Raw genomic sequence first — 22,114 nt, forward strand, 5'->3', positions numbered from 1 at the left:
CATAAATGCTTGTATGACTTGAATGGTCAAGTCTTAAAGATTCAGCATCCAAACCACAGCAGTAATATATACGGCAAGTTCTCACAAAATATTCAGACCACCTGACTTCAGAACAAGAAATTATATAGGCAGAAGAAGTTATCTACAAACCCAGGCTTGCTGAATTGATCATAGAAAATTTCCATTAAGAGGCTCCAGGTGATTCCACCATTCACAGAATACTCCAGCAGCACTCCTTGGTTGCGGTTATTAGGCGTTATCAGACATCCATACATGAAATAAAACTGGATGAATTCTGCGCTGGTGAGGTTCAAGTCCACTGTGACTAACATACGGCTGCAGCCCTTCAAAGCAATTAAAAAACATGTTTGTCGGTGTTGGCTGGCAGAACTTAATGAACATGAAATTATTAAGGCTCTGTGGTCACTATTGAAATAACCTCATCTTTTAAAACCTTCAAAGCTGTACAGGACTATACTGACTATAACAAAGGTTAAACAACAACAGAACAATAAATGATCTTCCCTACGGACAGAATTTCAGACATGGTCCAATTTAACATACTTGGACTTGTATTCGTACTTGTACCTACAGCTTTACAACATTCAGTATCAAGAGTTGTATTCACCTTTCCTCTGAATTACAAAAATCCATGCCCCCCCGTGTAAAATGAGGTTTTCCAGACAGGATGGCACAGCAATTTTAATATGTGTGTTTTCTCATAATTCCTTATACATTTCACATTGTTTAGTCAGTGGGGCTTACTTATCCCTACTGGAAGGAATTGGAAATTTAATGCTTCTGTTTATTTATTTTAGAAAACTTGCATTGCTTTGAATCTAGTTATAAATTTGTATGGAAGAGATCTACAAGTATAAGTTTTACATGTTTCTAAAATACTGTTTTTCCGTTTTTATTATCTCACAGTTATCTTCAAGCAGACTGTAATTAAGCAGCAGCCGGGTTATATACCTACACCTATGTATGTAGGTAGAACATAAGAGGTTTTACTCTGAGCTTACTCTGAAAAGCCCAACTACGAAATCTTTGAAGTATGAGGCTATACAAGGCTGTATTTTCAAGGACAAAGTGCAAGTTAAAAACACTCAAATACAGAAGTATTTAATTTATCTCTGTGGTCTGATTAGAAGCGGCACCAAACTCTGATCTCTGGAAGTTCTAAGTGCTATGAGGAGGCTGTTGTGGGTGTGCAAGCAAATCTGAATGTCCACATACTTGGACTGTGCTTTGACTGATCAGCTCCACTGACAAAGGCCCATCCGTGTCTCCTCTGAGGAGGCACACTCACTGTATCTCATTTTCCTGCCTGCAGCACAGCCAGGAACATGGTATCTGCTTTCCTGAGTGTTTCTTCATTTTTTTAATGTTCCATGTTGTGCTGATACTTTTCAACACCCTGCTATTTATTTAACTTTTAAAATCAGTCTCAAATGGAGTGAATTTGCCCCTGGGCTGCATACACACCCCGCTGAAGTGAAGAGCCATCCCAGAGGCTACCGCTCCACAGACTGTGCTCAGTTTGCCCCCGTTCACCATCAGCCAGTTCTGGTTCGACGGCGAGCGATTGAAGTTGTCTTTCAGTTGTGTTGGAAGGGGGGTCTCTGGCTCGTCGCAGTAAAGCCCACCCCAGTGCTCATCACAGCTGCAGAGGAAAACAAAGGCAGAATTCAGCTGGCAAAGGCTCTGCACGGATCTTTAGTCAGTGCCATGTTATTCCACATTAAGGCGCCATCTTACTCCATGTAGAGGCTGTCTGCATCATTTACTAGCACACAACTGGTATGGGGGAGGGTGGTTCAAACATCTGCCACTTTTTGTAGTTAATATAAAACAAAAAATAGTTTAGGAAGACTGGCATTATGTATTATTCAAGCTGCTAATAGAGAGCACACTCCAGCTCAGAGTAAGATCTGTACAATGCATTGTACTTGGATAGATAGGCCTAAGAGAATGTGCCAAGGCTGAGAATGTCCTGCTAAAGTTAAATTTTAAGTAAGTTCTCTACAATTTTAGTCGATGGGTACTTTCCTGTTATTTCTTTATATAGCTCCCCCCGCCCCTTTTTTTTCTTGTCTGAATAAACTTCTTAAGATGTGTCAAAGATTGGATGACAGCATGGAAATGCATTCTGCTACCACACCAGGGAGATCATGCCTTGGTGCTTCGGTGCTGTCAGGATAGAGCACAACACAATAATATGTCTGTTCTGCAGCAGAATATATTTCTAATGAGCACAGCCACAGCACGATTATACATCCATTCTCCTATTTCTGTTGCCATTTGTGGCTGGAAAAAAGCAATACATCCATCTGGAAGGTATTTCTTTGTTGCCAGACTGACAAATCTGGGGAGATCTCATGCCTGGTTGTTAGTTTTGCAGGGCTGTACGTGGGCTGTTATACAGATAGTTTGAGGATCAAGCAGTCTGTCCCACTGGCAAACCCTACCATGGAGCAGAGGCATCAGCCCATCAAGCCAACACCAGTCTCAAGGCAAAATCTGGCGCTGTGAAGCAATGGAGTATATCCTTCTGCTTAGTGGATGCACCCCACCTCCAGCCCAGGCCCCCCGCACCCAGCACCAGAATAAGGAAATGGGGACATGGTGTGAAACCCCTTGGGAGTATGGATGGCACCTTCTGGGAAGCGCCAGGACTGTTCATCTTCAGAGAGTCCCTTCTCTGTATCTGGTGGGAGTGGAGCAAAAATGCAGAGCATCCCCTGCATTTACCCTTCCTCTTGTTATTTCTGTTCCAAGGAGACCCAGCACCCTGATCTGTTTTAACCGCAAAATTCACCTTCCTTCTAAAAATTTTATCAGGGTCTTTCCTGCGAGTTTGTTAGAAAGACAGAGGAGGAGTGAAAGGCTGCAGCACTGGGTGGGACAGGGAACAAACAGCACTTACACACAGTTGTCTTGTGTGCACTTCCCGTGGCCACTGCACATGTCTATGCAGCCATCCCCAATGTAGACATTATCGATTGCCCATGTCTGCTGCTTATCAAAAGGAGCAGGCTGGTGCCAGCGGAAACGAGTTGCTTGAGACCTTTGGGAGAGAAAGAAAAACAGAAATGTGACACTTCTAGCTAAGCTAATCTTTATTTTGAGTGAAAAGAAATGTCAGTTTTGAGGTTAGACTGTTTCTGGAAGATTTGATTGATAACAGCACAACCCAGGGCTGATTCTTGACAACAACAAGGTCCCAGAAAGCCAAGAACAGAGTGCTCACATTTTGAGAGCAGGACAAAGCATGGGTGCTCGACAGCATGCTTAGAGTGCAGGAGGTGAGAAAGGGATCATTGGTCAGAGCAAAGCAAATGGGCTGTGGTTGGTGAAGTGGAGAAGAGGGTTGCACAAAGGTAGTCACCACAACCCAGCACAAATCCGAACTCAAGGGATAGCTGGGAGCTGGAGCAAGCCAGAATCACCCAAATACTCCAAGTTTCACTGAGTTTTATTGCTTTAGTCCAAGACAACAAACTAACCCCGCTTTTTGTCTATGAATTCTTCCAACTACACTTATGTAAGAGCAGCTCTCAGGAGTGGGTTGGCTCCTAGGCAAGATGCTGCTATTTAGGAATGGACAGGGGACAGCTGAGAGCACCCATGCAGGGCTTGTGGCATGACCCTAGTCTTGCAGTTTCTTTCCTCCCCTCCATCCATGGCTTGGCTGGAAATGTTAAGAAATCATCTGTGGTGTGATCCTGACTCCTTGCACTAAATCACTGTAATTTAGTTGATTAATGGTGGATTTGGCTCCCTATGCAACCACCTTGCTTTGATGTTGCTATGTATGAATTGTCTCAGCTCCCAAGATAGATGATGAAAACCAATCCAAAAGAGTCAGGGCACACCAAAATGCTGTTCAGCTCACACAGCAGTAGACAGCTATATTTGAATAGCTGTGAGTAGATGAATTTCCATCACTTATCCCAAATCCCTTTTTAAATGGAGGCAGGTGGTGCTTTGCCACACAGCACTAGATGGCAGCCTTGAACTTCGTGTCCGTTTTCTTTTGCGACTCGGAGATGTCAAGTACTGTAAACGCCAAACCAAGCACACAGCACAATTCCCAAAATGTATTCAGTGTAAAAACAGACCTTTTATGGTAAGGTCAATGTTATCCTATGAATTATTTCTTTATAAACATGTTACATGAGGTGAATGATTAACAAGTTTGTCTGAAGAGAAATCTCCTGCTATGCTGCCTAGCTGCTCACCAAATAGCATTCTTGAAAGAGATGCACGACCTGTGAGAAAGTCCTTCAGGAATAAAGACAAGCACCTATATCTTCCACTGCTGTCTCTAGGTTTGGCACTTCACTGATGATTTATGGAGCGGATGCTCCTGGGAGAAGCTTTGCATTTCCATTTGCATTTTAAAATCAGCTCGAAGTTACAACTAAGCCTTCATTGCCTTTCTACAGGCCAGAGGTTAGGTAGCAGTCTGGGCCACACAAGCCCTTAAAGGCTATGTACGCATTGGTGCTGTGCACCAGGCCAAGCTATTGACTATGTAGCCTGCATGTCCCTAAAACATAAAGGCATAAACTATTGGAGACACACACCTGCTATTACACTGCTTGAAATAATAAAGCAGCATAAAAATTGTATCTCAACTAAAGGACCTATGAGCAGCTGCACTGCTCCTTATTCTAAAGCTCAATGTCTCCCTTGCTTGTCAGCTAAGGTTGTAATAACCTCTCTCATGCAATCCCCATCTTAATATCTTCTTGAAATAGTATTACTTGAGCCAGCAATAGAGTTATTGGATTGGACAGAAGAGCAATCTTTGCCTCAGTAGGGCATCACACTTCTTTTGACTTACACTGCTCAAACAACTTCTCAGTCTTAAAATCAGTTATTTATAAACCTGACTTTATCTTGGGTGGTAGTTTCCTTTCACGTTCAAATTCAATTGACTTGGAACATCCACCCCAGACCTGATTTATCGTATTCAGCCCCAGAAAGCCCTTCCTGAACACAGATGTACAGACTTTTATAAAGAACTGTTGGGATAATGGATTTTACAGACAATATGTAGTGAAGCAGTACAAAAGAGGAAGCAGAGGAGATCAATGCTGGGAACAAGTCCTAAAAAAGTACTATTACTTGGCCTGAAGCACTGCACTGAAGACAGGGAAGAGTCTAGATGCCCCAGACTATGAGTAATAGAACATGGACTTTTCCACTACTAGTTTCAAAATGTGTGGCGACTGTATAGGTGCTCTCAGCTCAGCTCTCCATTTCCAAACTTGTATATGCATTAGCTGTCATTCATAAAACCCCTCTCAAATTACAGTGAATTACTAGGTTGGAAAAGACCTTTAAGATCATCAAGTCCAACTGTTCCTGTACTATGCTAAACCATATCCCAAAGTACCTCATCTACCCATCTTTTAAATGCATCTGGGGATGGTGACTCAACCATCTCCCTGGGCAGCCTGTTCCAGGCCCTGACAGCTTTTTCAGTGAAGAATCTTTTCCTAACATCTAATCTAAACCTGCCCTGGCTCAGCTTAATGCCATCTCCCCTTGTCCTATCACCTGTCACTTGGCTGGAGACCATCTCCCACCTCTCTACAACCTCCCTTCAGGTAGTTGTAGGGGGTGATAAGGTCTCTCCTCAGCCTCCTCTTCTCCAGACTAAACATCCCCAGCTCCCTCAGCTGCTCCTCATAAGATTTTCCCTCCAGCCCCTTCACCAGTCTGGTTGCCCTTCTCTGAACACGCTTCCGGACCTCAGTGTCCTCCTTAACAGGCACAGGCTCAGCCTACGCCTATGTGAGGAGACTTCGCTCAGCAGTAGGAGCAAAGCTGTAGAGTCAAGTTGGCTGAGAGCCTGACATCCATGCTACCTGTGTGTGCAAGGCTTTAATTTGTGTTGATTCTATAGCGGCTTTACAAAGTATGACTGTGCAGGAGACAGTCCAGATATCACTGCAAAACAGCACATCAAGAAGCTGCACATCAAGGACAGTACATGCAAACTGGAAGGTTGAACTACCCAGTTGTCCCTGGATGGATCTTTGGACAAACAAAACAAAACCCAGCAGTTTGCAGAGTGCTGTATGGCAGCACTCCCAATAGCACTGTCAGTCCCAAAATGCTTCTTGCACTGCAACCTCCCAGTAAATGCCAGAATTTTTCTTCCCTCAAAGACAAAAGAATATAGGAAAAGAAAGAGGAGGTGAAAATGGGGCATGTGTAAAAACAATGACAGAGCATCAAAGCTGAGAAAGGCACGAAGTATGCACAGAAAAACAAGAAGCCTGAAAATGCTACATTTAAAACACCAGCTCATAGCCAACTACAGCAAGCACAGGGTGCAGTGGGGATTAATCCAGTCCAATTAGCCACCAGAACAACCAGAATTCAGTAAGGTTAATGATAACATGAGGTTCTTAAAAAAATTCCCTCTGTCCCTCCCCCAGACAAGACTTCCTTAACTTTAAATAACTAAAAAAAGTAAATGCACATAGTAGCTTTGCATTTTTTGTGCAAAACAGGATGGAGTTTCATTTTCTTGCACTTATTTGTTGCTATATACACAGACAAAACCAAAATGACAAGGTACAATTATTTTAACAATATAATGTATTGAAGCATGATACGTATTTACTCTGCAGGAAACCAGAGGGAGGTACCTAGTATAGGGAGGCAGAGGCAAAGTAACCCGAGTCCACTTGTTGAAAGTATCTGAAATGAGAATCCTCTGGAGATGGTACTTGTTGCATTCCACATTAGTGGGAAGACAGTCTCTCAAAATCGGGTGCCAGGACAGCCCAAGGTCCACTGAGTATTCCAGTTCAATAGCTAAGGGTGGAAAGACAGTTAGTTACTTAATTTAGAGACTTACAACCACAGGTCCACAATAAAGAGGTAACCCCAGAGAACATTAGTCACAAACCTCCGCTGACAAAATAGCCACTCAGAACTTTTCAAACCCCTGTGTCAGAAGCACAAAGCTATCCCTTTTGGTGGCAGTGCTGGAATATACGTTCCAAGTTGCTGAGCAGGCTGCAGTACACCTCTGCATCTGCCACCTAACTCAAGGGAGCACAGGTGCAAAGACAAAGTCATCTGTCAAGTTGCCAGGATTACGTCAAGCCAATTTCTATAGCTGCAGCATGCAAGCAAGTGATGTGACAGCATCATGACCAGCAACATGGCTTGTTTTTAAGGCTGAAGGATGAGATTCTGCTGGATGCAATCGTTGTGTAAGGCAAAGCAACACTCAAATTCAAACTTTTGGCTCTGTCACAAGATGGTTTAGTCACTCTTCCACCCCCATCCAGACCACCTCATTTCATTATCCAGCATAAACAATTTTAAATTGAGTTTGTTAGTGAGCTTGTTTTCATTCAAACCCAGTCTAGCCACATTAACCTAATGTATTCATTTCTCAGGAAAAATCAGCAATTTCATTGTTTTGATGTTTATGCCTTATAAACTTTTATTATGAAAAATAAAGGTTAGTCAAGCTCACTAAATACTTCAAGTTAAACTTTTATGCAGCCATTAAAAAGTAAATAATAATAGGCACAGAGCTGTAGCTTGAAGTAAATGTTCCAGCTGCCAGGCATTCTGGCTGTGTAAAACACAGAGTGTGGTTCCAGTGACAGGGGTGATAAATCTGTGATCTTTTCTGATTACTACAGACCCATTTCTTCCACCCTCATGCACAGAGAATGACCCTTAATCACCCAATCAGTCCTACTTGATGTCTAAGCACAGACAGACAGCTGTATAGAAATACAAGGACAAGTGGATACAAACAAGGGTAAGTGAGGTTTAAGTGTTAAATCTCTGAAATGCTTTGCTTGTAGTGACTGGAAGCATGATTAGGTAGTGTCCTGCCTAATTTAATACTAAGTCAAGATAATGGTAGGTGTAATAGACAGAGAAACAAAAGAAGGAACTGTTTCTTTGCCAGTATATAGCAAAGCTGCCAAAACACCTTTAAACTAGAGCAGAGATGATCTTAGGATGCCACAGTCTTTTTAATACCAAAAGAAAAATGCTTTTAAGCATGTGAGCAAAATATCTCAGTTACTTCCATTGGCTTCAGAATAGCAAAATCAGAACAGCCACTTCTGGGACTTCATGTAAAATCTTTTTCCATATTTATGCAGAATTCTAGAGGCATAGTCAGCAGTTCAGTGAATTAACACGTTCTGTGCTGCAATGTATGGAATTGTCTTTAAAAAAAAATCTTTACCTGAAAACCCTATGGTAAAAGAATGTAATTTAAGATGTCCAAACAAGCATTCAAAATTTAGGAAGACTTATTTCTTGTACATCATATGATGAACCAATTTTTTATTTCCATGTGATGTGTACTGAGTGCAGAAGATGTTTTTATTTATATGTGTATGTGTGTGTATACGCCTCTGTAGAGATACGGAGATATAAAAGCATGCTCTGCACTGAATGTGCATCACATGGAGAAAAGGAAGCTAGGCAATTAACATTTACATCATTATGCATATGTGTATACATACACACGTATGTGCCCATGTCTAAACACACATTCCCACATGTGTACACACACATATATGTACCATGTTTATTATTTCATACAGGTGATGCAGATTTTTTGCAGATGATGCTGACTTAATGTGTGTCAGATGTATGATGATATAAATGACCAGCTCCTTATTATTAGAACCACAAGATTATCCCAAGCAGTGGACATGACATTCTGGTAAATGGATTTGAGTAAGACAGCTGTCAGTCTTTTTCTTAAATGAAATAAACTGCAACTTAACTGCCTGAAGGGAATAATATACTTTAGTTTATCCTAGGCTTCAGACACCTATCTTAACAGTTCTGAACAGAAGCACCCAGCTTGCTTTTGTTTCTCAGTTGTCATTATGGTGCATAACGGAACCAGAAAACAAGTGAACTTTCCTGTAGAGGAGAGGAAGAGAAAGGGCAGGAATTACTAAGAAGTCGTTACCATAACAGGAGTCTGTGACAGAGCAAGATGCTGCAAAATCTATTTGCAGGAAAGAGTCTTCGTTGACAACGATGTCAGTGGTGACAACATAGCGGGTGCTGGCTTTCTCAATGAACACTAGAGCATCCCCAGTAGAGCCACAGACTGGCATCTTTGTTCCACCGGGATGGAGCAGCCACTTTCTACTATCCAGTGTGGTGAAATCATCTTCTAATACTGTATTGCCAGAGATGTTCCCTCCAATAAGAATCTGAAACATTTGGAAAGGAATTGTTACTGAAAGGAAAAAACTGTCTAGAAGTCTTCATAAACATACACATGACATCACATTGTGGAAGAGGAAGAGAAATACTGATCTGTGCATATACATTCTGCTGGTCCCAAATGCCCAAATTTACTTTGTAAACAGTTTATGTTATGAGGAAAGAGAAGATATTTTTTTTCTATAAATGGGTCCTAAAGAGATTGGCATAGCTATACAAATCTAAAGGTCAGGGAGGTGAACTCCATTCTAGATGAAGTAAAACTGGTCACAAAAATAAATGTTGGTAGGAACAAAGAAGTGTCTGGATGATGCTCTCAGTCACATGCTCTGACTTGGCTGGCCCTGTGTGGAGCCAGGAGTTGGACTTGATGGTCTGTATGGGTCCCTTCCAACTCAGGATATTCTGTGATTCTATGATTTTTCCTACTATCTGTTCAGCTCTACTATAATCTGGTCCGCTACTGCAAGATTGTGTATGCTGATAGAACTGGGGAAATAGGCTCTGTTTTGCCATTGACTGTAAGACATCAGAATTTTACTATTCAACAGCAAGCAAAGTAGAATTAGTTTTCATTTGTTATTCCGAATTCAGTTTCTGATTGTTCTGAACTAAGGTAACTACATTCAATGAAGATATGGGAATGAAAGAATGATAATTTTTTCATTTTTGAAAAGAGAGACGGGAAGTAAAATATAATAACCACATCATTAAACATGTCTGGTTCTGGGTTTCTCCTAAGGACCTGAACTTACTCCTTTTAAAAAACTTAAATATTTAATGAAGTTTAACTTGGACAGCCCATTAAACTAGTAATCTCACTTTCATGGGATTTCTTCAGATTTATACCATCATACATAACAATATAATAAACTCTATAGAAAAAAATCCCAAGTATGAAAGGGATATAAACTGACATTTTTCTGTGTTTTTTTTTTTCTGTTACATTCTACCAAGTCAATTACCTATTTGGATAGATTTTAAATGAAGATTTTGGAAGTCTGAATTCAGACTTGCATGTTGCATGGTAAAGTCTTCTGCAACGTGAACCCAAGGCTCTACCCATGTATAAAAGACTTTCCTAGCTCCAAGATGAGTGTTCAGCATGCCACTTGGAAATAGTGCATTGAAACAACAAGATTAGCAAACAGTAAATATCGTCATACAAAGCATTTTTGCTTGACCCAGTGAAATGACATATGCCAACAAAAGGGAAACATTAAGACTGAAAACAATCTAGAGTTGTATTAAGAACAATCTTACCTGGTCGATTACCCAGGGACTGTAGAAATGTCCATTATCAGATGGTTGCCACCAGCGAAGCCGAGTGGAGCTGGAACGGGCCTTCAAGGGAATTTCCAGGGCAATGTATCGTCCCACGTTGCTGGAGTTACTGAAGAGGAACTCCTGGAGAAGGCTCCATGTGAGGCCCCCGTTGAGCGAATACTGCAGCAGCACAGGCTGGCTCCTGGGGTCTGGCACCCCCTTGCCACATCCCAGCCTCATAAAGAACTGCACAAATCTAACAGGGGGAGCAATTACTGGAAGGCTTTATTTTCTGCAACATCCTAGATAACCAACTAGAGGGATTTGGAGTTTGCCTATTGACTTGCTCCATGATTTCTTGCTGTAGGAGTCAGCTTTAGGAGATATTATGATTTCCTTTTCAAGGCCTCAGAATGTAAGAAAACAGACAGGCAGAAGGACAAAAAAAATCATTTTGCCTGTGTGGTACTTCGCCAGGCAGAAGAAGCCGAACAAAACTGGTCATTTATGTTTTGAGCTTTTGTCGGCATAGCAGATGGTGTTGCAAATATCAGAAACATAATCCTGGGTGAAATTTTTATCCCTGTAGCCCATGAGTACAGATTTTAGTGGCAGAAAAGCAACAGTACCATAAGTAGATCATAATTTGCAATGAATTTGCTGAAATGCTTAAATTCAAAATAAGCATCCCAGTTTTCCATTGGCATAAACGAGAGAAAATCTGGACAGGAGAACAAAGCACATTTCACTTTCAGGGATCATTTTGTCCATTTAGTCAGCCTGGGAAATTTGTCTAAATCACACCACTTAAATGTGCCGGCTTCCCTGAAGCCAGCCCAAGCCACCCAGGGACACCAGCGCTTTCATCCCCTGTTTAATTGGCTTCTCCAAAGCAGCACAATAGACTCGTATCAAACTGCGAAATTCTTCCCGTTAGCTGATGCTCATAAATGCACTTGTAGTGGAGGGAACTGCTGCTGTAATGATATTTACCTATCGGACTCGCAGGGATATTACAAGTATTAATTCATGTTTGCACAGCCTTTGCACAGTGTTGCATCTTTAGAGTGTTGTGTCTGTTCTAATTATCATTGCATTAGTGCTGCCTGGCTCACAGTTCAATGAAACGGCGCAAAAGAAGTTTTGTATCAAAAGTCTTGCTCTGGTTTGATCTGCAGGTAGATCCGCTGGGAGTGGAGGCTGCAGAGGTGCTGGGCAGACAAAGCTTCAATAAAACACCAGACCTGCAAGTCAATTAATTCTAGTGCTCACTGCGACTCACGGTTTCTCTTGCTACTATATATAACTTCTTTTGCTATAGATTATATCCACCTCCACATCCCAGACATAACATATTGCTTGTGCTGTAAAGGAGCACTGGGGACCCTCATGGATCAACATATCAACTGTAATGGATTGGATTCACTGCTGGCAAGTCTTTGTGCCTCCTCAGATTTACTCTGACATTCACCACGTATTTCAAAGGAAATAAACCCAGGTGACCTTGCTCTCTGTTGAATTTTCTCTCCATGGATCACTATTCTTTTATCTGAATTCTAGTAATATGGTAATAACTCATTCAAGTATAGGTAACATAATGTCTAGTAGATAAAATACAATTTTAAAGACCCCCCTCCTCATCTCACAGATAATTTGCAAAGGCTCTCCCTGTTTTGAAAAGGAAAACCAAAGTTTTCTTGAAGATCTAGTAACGCTAAAATTTATGGATATTCTTCTCGTAATTCAGAATTGAAAGGGATTTGCTCAGTTGTGATATCTAAAATACTCCATCCCTACTGATATTTCATGCTGTGCAGTTTTAACTACTGGTGATATACATGATGGTGATATACTGTCCCCTGTGTTAAACTCTTTAAAATATAGAAGTGATGGCAGTGGATCGGAGAGTCCACTTGATATAAATCCCCAGGTGCTGGGCACTGTTTGTAGCACTGACAGAGACCACTACTCGCCTGTGTTCTTCAGGGGGTCTCCTCATAAGAAAAGGGAAGTTTTAATGTGACTACTGAGTCACTTAAAAATATCAATTAGGAATGCTGATTCTCCTCATTCCTGGCTTAAACTGAAATCTCTCTCCAAGTCCTGTGCAGAACTTGGCATGGCTGTGTCACAGCCAGATCTGGTGTGCTTTGCAGGTGGCTGATAGAGTCCGCCTGGAAATTAAGAAAATCCCACTGCAATTCCTTTTGGTTGCTAAACACCAACCCTCAGCAATGCCGTTGCAATCTGCCTTGCTGTTCAAAAGAGAACATACAGTTATTTGTTGATAACTGCTACTTTTCATAAGCATATACAAGAAATTAAATGTACTGCTTTGTTTTCGTTTTACTAAGACAGAAGTCATTTATCTCCATATAACACCTTGAGGTCAATATATGCAAATCCAGCTACAGACTATCATGGAGAAGAGATAAATAATGGTTCTTTGAACGTAAGCAATAAGGAAAACATGTCATTTAGTCTAATGGAGCAACTTACAAGATCTCTTGTATCTTTTGTTAAACAATCTTTTAATTTCAGAACGGTCTAGGAAATCAAATTAGTGCAGAGAATCGATGTTTGTGTTCACTGAGTTCTGAAAAATGTTTGCTGTGAGAAATCTTACAAATACGGAATGGGGATCATGAATACTACACCTCCCTATGGGCTAGATAACTGCTACTGTAAAAAATATAATGGTTGGAAATTAGGCATCCTTATTTGCCACAAGGCTCTGCAATTAAACGAGTATTTAAAGCTTCAATGCTAATGACAAGTCAAAAAGAGAGAAAGTGCCTGTTTAAATGTTTCCCACTGAACCTTAGAGTGAAGGAGGGTATTTACAACAGATCAGGGGAAAATATCTCAGAGAAAATGCAATCTCTCTAAAGTAGTAACATAAGAATATAAGCTAAGATACTGAATAAATTAGAAAACAATGCCTATTTGTAGCATGCACGCAATTACAATGTGGTTTAATTTATGTTAGTGTACATTTTTTAATGTGGCTTGCTTAGCATGTCTCACCCATCAAATATCTCCACTGCAGGCTGTAATGATACAATATAATCCCTAAATACACTGAAAATATTTGTTTTTCAATTGCTGTGCTCAGTGTAGCTGGTGACAGCTCGATGGGGATTTCTCAGTGAAACAAATGTGCACAATAAGAAGAAAGTAAGCTTCAGAAATGAGAGATGTGTGAGATGATGAATGTAATAGTTATACTGGCAGCAGATACTCCTGTTTCAGCAATGGCTTGTGATACACCAAACTGTAAGACAAGCAGATTGTGTGACGTGCAATTGAATTCTCATGTTATGCATTCGAGAAACAAAAAACTTGCGTAAACTACTGAAGGTGTGGGATCAGATCCTGGAGTTCTTATTCAAGAAAAAAAAAGGTAAAGCTTAACTTGGAAATCCCATTAAATTTCAAGGTAATAATTTACAATGGTAACGATTGTTAAAATGGAATATTTGCTAGAGTAAGGACCACAGAATATATTGGCTTGCTTTTACCACAGAAGTATCAGGTATGTATTATTCTTCAGTATATTTCCTCACTGAAATCATGAAAGAACTTTGAAATTGTGTTACCTGGCTAGTGACAAATCTAGGTCTCGAGTCATCAGCATACGTAAGCCTTCTTCATTAAAGAAAAGGTTGTTTCCTCCAGACATGATACCACATTTCCTTGATGGCTTTCCACCACTCACAAGCAGGAATCTATCTGACTCCAGCTGACCTGAATACACAGAAAATACATATTTATGATTTATTTTGAAGTGCTCCTGCTGCAAGAGTACTATTTCCAGAGGAAGAGCGCTAAATTAAACATCACATGCAGAGTGAGGAAATACTCAGTGTTTCTGATGCAATGTATTCTAGAAAACTGGCACAAATCAAAAAATACATAAAATAAACCCATAAGTATGAAATCTGGGATCTTAGTCTCCAGTCATTCACAAGATTTAAATCTTTTCTTCATATTTCTTAGGATAATAACAAAATACTCCAGTCTATAAAGAAACTTTGGGTACCTTGTGATAGCATGCAAGCAAGAGCTGACAAATTTTAAAATAACCAGCAGCACCCACGAAGGGATGAGTTTGGTTCACAGGTGCTGCTTTATTCAAAACGTGCTCTTCTTGCCATGCTTGCTAGCAGGGAAACCTCGAGGTGGTTTTAGAGTTGTGTGTGGGAATGCTGTGTGTGCCCAGGCATGCCTGAAGGATTGAGTTCCCTCCTGGTATCGTTCCCTCGGGTCGCCATGCCTGCTGAGTGGTGGCCCTCACTGCTGAGACACATAGTCTGCCCTGAAATGTTATTTGCCATGTTAAGACCACTAATATTTTCTTTGTAGTGAGAAACAGCACAACTTTAAAGGCCTTGGTTGTTTGTCTCACTTGTGTACATTCTGTCTGTCTGTCAAACTACTACCAAACCACGATTTTCTTCTAAAATTATTTTCTACATGCAGTTTATGGAAATTCTGTTTTGGTGAAGATTTTGCATTCCAGCATTAACAACTTCACAGAGTCAGACACTCCAAACCTGACAACTGACAGCCATCAGACTTCCACAAATCACGCTTGAGAAGGACACTTGAACTGTTTGGGTCACAGAGGTAGCCCCACAGCTGTTCGGTTGAGGAAGACTTTGCTGTTTCTTCCCTTGAGCTCTGGGTTCCGCTAAGATGGACAGGCAGAATTCAGATGAAAAAAAAGACAAAAGATACCTTCAAAATCATCCTTTAGGAAGTCAGCATTCTTGGTACTGATTTTGCAGGTTGGCCCAGAGTACCCGGGGTCGCAGATGCACTTGGTGCCATTGATGCAGCTGCCGTGCCCGTTGCACATCTCCTCGCACTGTGGGCCAATGTACACGTTGTCAATGGCCCAAGTCACTGGCTGGGACCCAGCAGGGTAAAATCCTTGGTACCATCTGAACCTCGCCAACCTGAAAGAGGTGTAAAGTGTACTTACTTTAAATAATAGCTCCATCTTTTTTGTATTCCATATATATACCATCTATGTATACACCTAGTACTTGTTTTGTTGAAATTGACTTGATAAATAGCTTAACTGTAGAAACTGACTGCTACACCTAATTCCTCCAGTACCTCATGTGTCTTTATGCTGACATTCAGCCCAAGTACTGGCAGAAAAAAAACCTCAAATGTTTTTCATTAGTTGCAGTACTAAAACTGAATGTTTTAGTTGAAAATGGGAATTGAAGTCTGACGACTCTTCCCTTTCTGTGTGGGAAGGATGAATGGCGGTGCTCTGACAGATCTCCTTCTGCTTTGACATACAGTGTCTGGGTCAGACAAAGCCACTTTCACCCTGCCCTGGAGAGTAAAATTCTACTTCATGCTGCCACTCTGCTCCCAGGAAGACCACCTGTGGACCTGGGGTAGTAGATAGGACGGGAGCAAATGGCTTAAAATTGCACTGGGAGGATTTAGGTTAGATATCAGGAAGAATTTCTTTACTGAAAGGTTTGTCAAGCATTGGAACAGGCTTCCCAGGGAGGTGGTGGAGTCACCATCCCTGGAGGTATTTAAAAGGTGTGTAGATGAAGTGCTTAAGGACATGGTCTAGAGGTGGACTAGGCAGGGTTAGGCTGTGGTTGGACTCAATGATCTTAAGGGTCTCTTCCAACCCAGGTATTCTATGATTCTATCTCATCCTCAGTTGCACAGAAAGAGAACATGATCTGTCATGTCACCAGGTATTTATCTTGCTTCCAGGCAGCTTGCTCTTAACCCAGACTGATATTGGAAGTTGTTAACTTGAACTGTATTCTCCTTTGGGTTCTGTCCTGTCCTTTTTAATTCGCCTCCTTAGTGCTGCTCACATCAATGCTGTGTGTAAAGAGGAATCAGCTGGAGAAGGAGGGAAAACAAACCGAGCTGGGGAAAAACACTTGAGGGACTCATTCCCAAAAGACAAAATGTTTCCAAGGAGGAAGGAAACCATGAGAGTAAGAAGGGGGAATCTCTTAATTGCATTGCATGTTTAATATGTCTTGTTAGAGATATCTAAATGCACGGGGGAATCAATAACACAGGTAGCTGATAAGAATTTTTTGTGCTTGTGAAAATGGATTTTTTATGAGGGGATTTAGGTGATAAGGGATAACTGATCAGTGGGGACCCTACTAACAGTTTCAAGAAAGAGTCCCAAGAACCAGGGTCCTACTGGAAGGCAAAAGCATTGATTGTTGTGTGGTGAAGCACACAAATATGAGGGTGGAGGTGTTTTAAGCTTTTCTTCAGAGGACATCTCTGGCCCGTGGGCTGGATTCATTCTGCCCCTGAGGCACATGAGCTCCTTCTCTCAGGCTCCCTCCTGGTGAGGGTGAAGCGTGACTCACATCTGAGGCTCATGTCTTGCTCAAGTCACTTGGGGATTTTACAGGCTTAACAAGCCCTGGGCTTTTCCTTCAGGACATAACTGGAATGCTAATTCTTGGTTACAGCTGTCTGCTGAGAATATATACCAATTTCCAAAATAACTTATGTACTGGAAATAACTGAAAATCATCTTCATTTAAATATAATCACTTGACACTTAGGGATGAAAAAGCTGGGGATTTTTTTTTAGCTTTACACAAGGAGTCAGTTTGGGAGAGTCTTTTTTGTTATTTCAGTGGATTCTGGTAGAGAAAATCTCCCTTCAACCCTCTGTCCCAAGAATTTAATGGCACCAAATGCTTCATGGAAGCTGCCCTGTACTGCTGGGTTTGGCTACCAACAGCAATTGGCTTCTGGCCTCACGTGTTTGGGAAAGGAACAGGAAGGAAGGCAGGCAAATGGGACAGAAACATAGTGGAGGAAATCAAAATACCTGGAAGGTTTAAATGAATTACGAGACTGCATAGTAAAAATTTTCATTTGGATGGATGCATTGGTAGTTGGGTAAAGGGTCAAATAATTATTTTGGGCAAAAACAGAAGGACAATTGAGCTGCTGCAGGAAATGCTTATCTATTCCACGCTTGACAAGTTAACTGTCATAAACCAGAAAATTCAAGTTTAAAATTTAAACATTTTCTTAAATTATTAAACATCCAGGCTTTCCAAACTTGGTTCTCATCTCTTATACAGGTCTTTTCATATTTTCAGAGGCACATATGGTGCCACTTATTTAGGGGAGAGCCCATTTCACACAGTAGTTTCATGAATAGTCTCATAGTTGCATAGACTGATAAAGCCTTATATTTGCATAGCTCATTTTCATTCATATGTGGTACAGTTTAATCCTTAATGATGTGATCGTTTTCATAAACTGAGGTAATGCTAGAAGACAGTTTTCCCTGAAAAAAGTAAACAATACTGGTTTATACTTTGAAGAGCTTCATGTTATTATGCCTGCTGGCACATGCTGTTTTTCTATCTGTTATCATTCCACCCGGTTTGTTCTACAAACTTTTTTAAGTTTCTGAGTGACTATGGCAGTTAATGTCTTAGAATCAGAGAACTCTGTAGCTACAAGAGACCTCGAGTATTTAGATCAGTCCATTTCCTTACACTGTGGAAGAATCAAGTTTATACTAGCTCACATTTTACTGCAATTTCTAACAAATCTCAAATTTCATGCAAGAAAATATTTGAGGAATTCAAATGGCTAAATGCACTGCAGTAAAGAGCAGTGAAGGAACTTTAAAGATAGTCAGTTTTGCATTCATTTTACTATGCAACCCATTTCCATAAAAATGTCCCTGATTAGATATATGGATAAATAGGAGATTATCTGTGGTTAATCTGCATTAACAATATGCACAACATAATTTTTGGGAATCACCTGAACACTAGCTGGTATTTGGGAAAAAAGCAGAGAAAACCCAGTCATCTTATCTCCTCCAGTGCTGCAGTTCTTATGGACTCTTGTGCTTAGTGGATATTTTGGGCGAAGAACTGCAATAAAATCCAACCAACAAGCAGCTGGACACTTACCAGTAGGAGCTGGACACTTACCCACAGAGGTGCAGCTTTCCAAAGTGGATGACCTCTCTTCTCCAGCCCTGGGTGGTGCCTGCATAGTAAGTGCTACTTGGGTGGTGCTCAGTGGAGCAGAGGGAGCTGAGATGGCTACTACTGCTGTAGCACAAGGGGAGCAGCAAGTGCCAGGTTGCTCCCAGGTCTCGTGAGAACTCCAGCTTCACCGGGTCCGCCGAGGAGCTATCAGTGGTGCAGCCGATATTGATCTGGAGGCCAAGACATGAAATGCAGAAGATGACACTGGCCAGGCCGTGGGACACCTGATCACTCTCTGTCTTGGCCTCTCTCATTTGGTACGATATTTATTTAGCCTTGGAAAATAGTGATTTGGGAACTCATTTAACAACTGGGATGATGCACTCTGGACATGCACGTGAACATCAACTCTTGCAGATTGCTCTCCCTGTCCACAAGCATATCACACTCTGCTTCTCATTCAATTAATGTAATATGAAATCCCCATCTACTTCTACTAAGAGAAAACCATAGTTGATTAGACAAAATCCCAAAGGAGAGCTGCTAATGTTGCTGGAGCAAACACATCAGTTCTTGCAGTCCTCTGCCAGGTACTGAAGTAATCTCAGCACCAAAAAATGTGCATTTTTGAAACCAGAAATGTTAAAGCAAACTGTGGAAATATAAACTTTTTTTTCCTTCTTTTAAATTGTTGAGCTACACTATAGTCCTCCTTTACTTTACACTTTAAAAAATCATAATAAAAAAATAGCTGCTTATGCCACAGGACCCTTCAGAGTGTGTGCTGTGTAACAGCACCATATTCTTCAGCTTTCATAGTCACGACTTTTTTGCTCATGCATAGTGGCAAAGCCCTAGAAGACAGCCTTAAGGGACTATCATAGCTGGATTGGATCTAGATTCAATGTCACATCAAAACATAGTTTAGCAGTGTCAAACTTTTCAGGGTGTTCTTACAGGGTTCTTGATGAAGAGAACAGTTGAAAAGGCAGAAAAACTACATGAACAGTTGTTCTAATACTAAAAAAAGTAATATGTTTTGTGCAGAAAATGAGACCTCTTTAAGTTGTATTTTCTGCATGCCCACAGTGCAAATAAGTCTGCTTTTCTTTCACATAGATAAAAAGATGGTATTTCTTACATAAAAGAAGAATTAATCCCTTTATAGGCTGATTCTGTCATATAAAATAAGATGTACTATACTTACTACGCAATAAATAAAACCCTAGTGCCAATGAAATATAAAGCCTGCACTAAAACTGTGAAATATTTGGGGGGTTTTACATGTCTTTGTAGAGGAAAATAAGTATCTTTCTAACATGCTGCTCTGTAATGAAAAATCTATTTATTTCTAAAACCCAGTAATATTCAGAACTGTGCATGAATGTTGGAAATGCATCCTACATCAAATCCCCTTCATTACTCTTCAGTGCACATGAGTCCCATCAACCTACATTTGACTAGAAGGGTTGTCTACTCATCTGGAAGCTTGGAAAGATGCTTGACCCAATATAGGTTTTGACTCTTGAGACACAGAGAGAAACTCTACTGCATTATGCATAACACCTTCATTTATACTAGTGTCCTCAAAAACATGAGCTGAAAACAATGTTTTTCCACACATGGAAGTAAGTATGTAAATTTTTATGAGGTTAATGCTCTGAAGACTTATAAATATCTTAAAGGGACCTCAAGCATTTTTGTTGTACAGGCTGTAATATATATTTTAAAACAGAAAATGGTTTGCATTCAATAATTTATGGATTAGTTGCATGACAAACCGAAGCATGCACGAGTACACAGCTAAACCAAGTTTTCTTGGAAAATCCTTAGTTTCCCTTTAGTAATTTTTTATAAACTGGTATAATTTGCCAGTTAATGACATAGTTGTTACATCTTTCTTAAAAGAAGTCTAGTAATTGTGGCATGGTAATATACATGAAAGATTCTTTTACAGTTGCTTAATGACCATATAATGACATCTCTAAACTAATATATAAATGGCTACTCTTATCAGTAGCTGCCCTAGCCAATGCATGGTTCAGATTATAGGATAAATCAGAAACAGTTTAATTTAGACTACGTGCAGTCATTGGGGAACCTGTTTCCACTGACTATATGAGAAGCACAAAATATATGCTCCCTATTCATGAGCTTTAGATAAAACCCTAAAATGGGGGAATTCAGGCTGTCATGGGCAAAGAACAGCTTCCACTAGAGCTTCTATGAAAATATGGGCAGAAGCAAAAGGAAAGCAGAGCTTTGGGTCTCTGAGAAAGTACAACCAGGGCAGCTAGTGCAGCAGGAAGGAAAAATTAATTTCTAGTGTCACAGATGAAGTTGTAGCCCTTCAGTGGGTCAGCTCATGGAAATGCTCCACACTGCTCCAGCTGCACACTCATTCTGGGCAGGTTGTGAACTGACAATCTGGACCCTCATTAGATTTTGCTCATCATGTTCTCTGCCAGTGGTGACTCTCCAACTTGTAGGACATGGCCTTTAATGCTATCCTTGCAAGTATGTAGGCATGGACAAAGTAATAATCTAGGCAAGAAGATAGAAGACTTTGAGGAAGAAATTTCCCTTGTCTGTGTATTAAAAGCTTCGTGATATGCCCACACAAGGGCATATCAAAGCAGTTACAGGGAAAATTAGACAGACTTCTCTACCTGGCAATCAAAACAGCTAGGCAAATACACCAAAGAGCAGAACCTGAAAGGACAGAAATCTCTAAGCAAGAGGCAAAATAACTTTCTGAGGCCAAGTACCTCAAATTGGATGATAGTATTCTCATTTACACTCAGGTCCCTTGTTGTAATGGAGTGTTCCCCAACTTCATTTGAAACAAATACCATAGCTGAATCTTCTTCCCTGTAACAAAAAGAAAAGGAATACTTTAGACTCAGTTTAATTCAGAGTCACTTCACTTCTAATTTATTGTTGAGAGATGCTTACGGAGCTCCTTTAGATGAATAAGGGCAATAAAGCCCAATGTTTCCACCAGGATAGAAAAACCAGTTGTCCTCTTTGGGACCAAAGTCAAATGTATCCAAAAGGATCATGGGATTTTTTAGGTTATTTCCATCAATAATGAAGTCATCAATAATCCATATTTCTTCTTTTTTGCCTACAATGCAAAAGGAAACATTCCTATTAAGACCTAAGATCACTGGTATTCAGAGAGCAAAGCACTAGCCAGTATTCCCAGATGTCACAGCAAACTGAAGAGGGGAAAACCTGTGTTGAATAAGTATCTAACTGGTGCTTTCAAACTAGTGAGGAAGGATTAGATTTCCAGACCTGTTGTGTAACTTTTTTCATCTGTCTAAAAACCTTTCTGTTGATAAGAGAAAGTGAAAAGGCTACTTTTAAATTAAATTCCTACTTCAGTATAAAGCATGCAAGAAAAGTTCAGTTAAATGGTTTAGGCAGGACTCCAGAGAAGAATTAACTTGAACTGAATTCTTAGGAACAGACTTGCATTTGCTTCTTTTGTGTGTGTGGTTTTGGTTTTGTTTTGTTGCTAGAGGTGCACTAAGCATTTGCTTGCATGGAATAAATCGTTGCTGTATCACTGTGTCTAAATGATTGCTGGAATTCTTTAGAGCCCTTAACATTAG

The 22,114-nt window shown here is 40.5% G+C and overlaps 1 protein-coding gene across 1 annotated transcript in view; it reads right to left on the bottom strand.

Annotated features, from left to right (window-relative positions):
* The window catches only part of RELN (reelin), a gene marked incomplete at its 5' end in the record, with an annotated part of 289,955 nt that overhangs the window by 25,051 nt on the left and 242,790 nt on the right, over positions 1 to 22,114 (bottom strand). The window contains 11 exons of the mRNA XM_084269735.1: positions 151 to 344; positions 1,486 to 1,663; positions 2,927 to 3,067; positions 6,669 to 6,837; positions 8,984 to 9,233; positions 10,510 to 10,768; positions 14,112 to 14,259; positions 15,253 to 15,473; positions 18,495 to 18,724; positions 21,263 to 21,365; positions 21,450 to 21,621. Of these exons, the coding sequence (XP_084125861.1) occupies positions 151 to 344; positions 1,486 to 1,663; positions 2,927 to 3,067; positions 6,669 to 6,837; positions 8,984 to 9,233; positions 10,510 to 10,768; positions 14,112 to 14,259; positions 15,253 to 15,473; positions 18,495 to 18,724; positions 21,263 to 21,365; positions 21,450 to 21,621 (2,065 nt within the window). The remainder of the gene's footprint in view (positions 1 to 150; positions 345 to 1,485; positions 1,664 to 2,926; positions 3,068 to 6,668; positions 6,838 to 8,983; positions 9,234 to 10,509; positions 10,769 to 14,111; positions 14,260 to 15,252; positions 15,474 to 18,494; positions 18,725 to 21,262; positions 21,366 to 21,449; positions 21,622 to 22,114) is intronic.

The sequence above is a fragment of the Gallinula chloropus genome, assembly GCF_964237585.1.
Source record: "Gallinula chloropus genome assembly, chromosome: 1".
Classification (NCBI taxonomy): Eukaryota; Metazoa; Chordata; class Aves; order Gruiformes; family Rallidae; genus Gallinula; species Gallinula chloropus.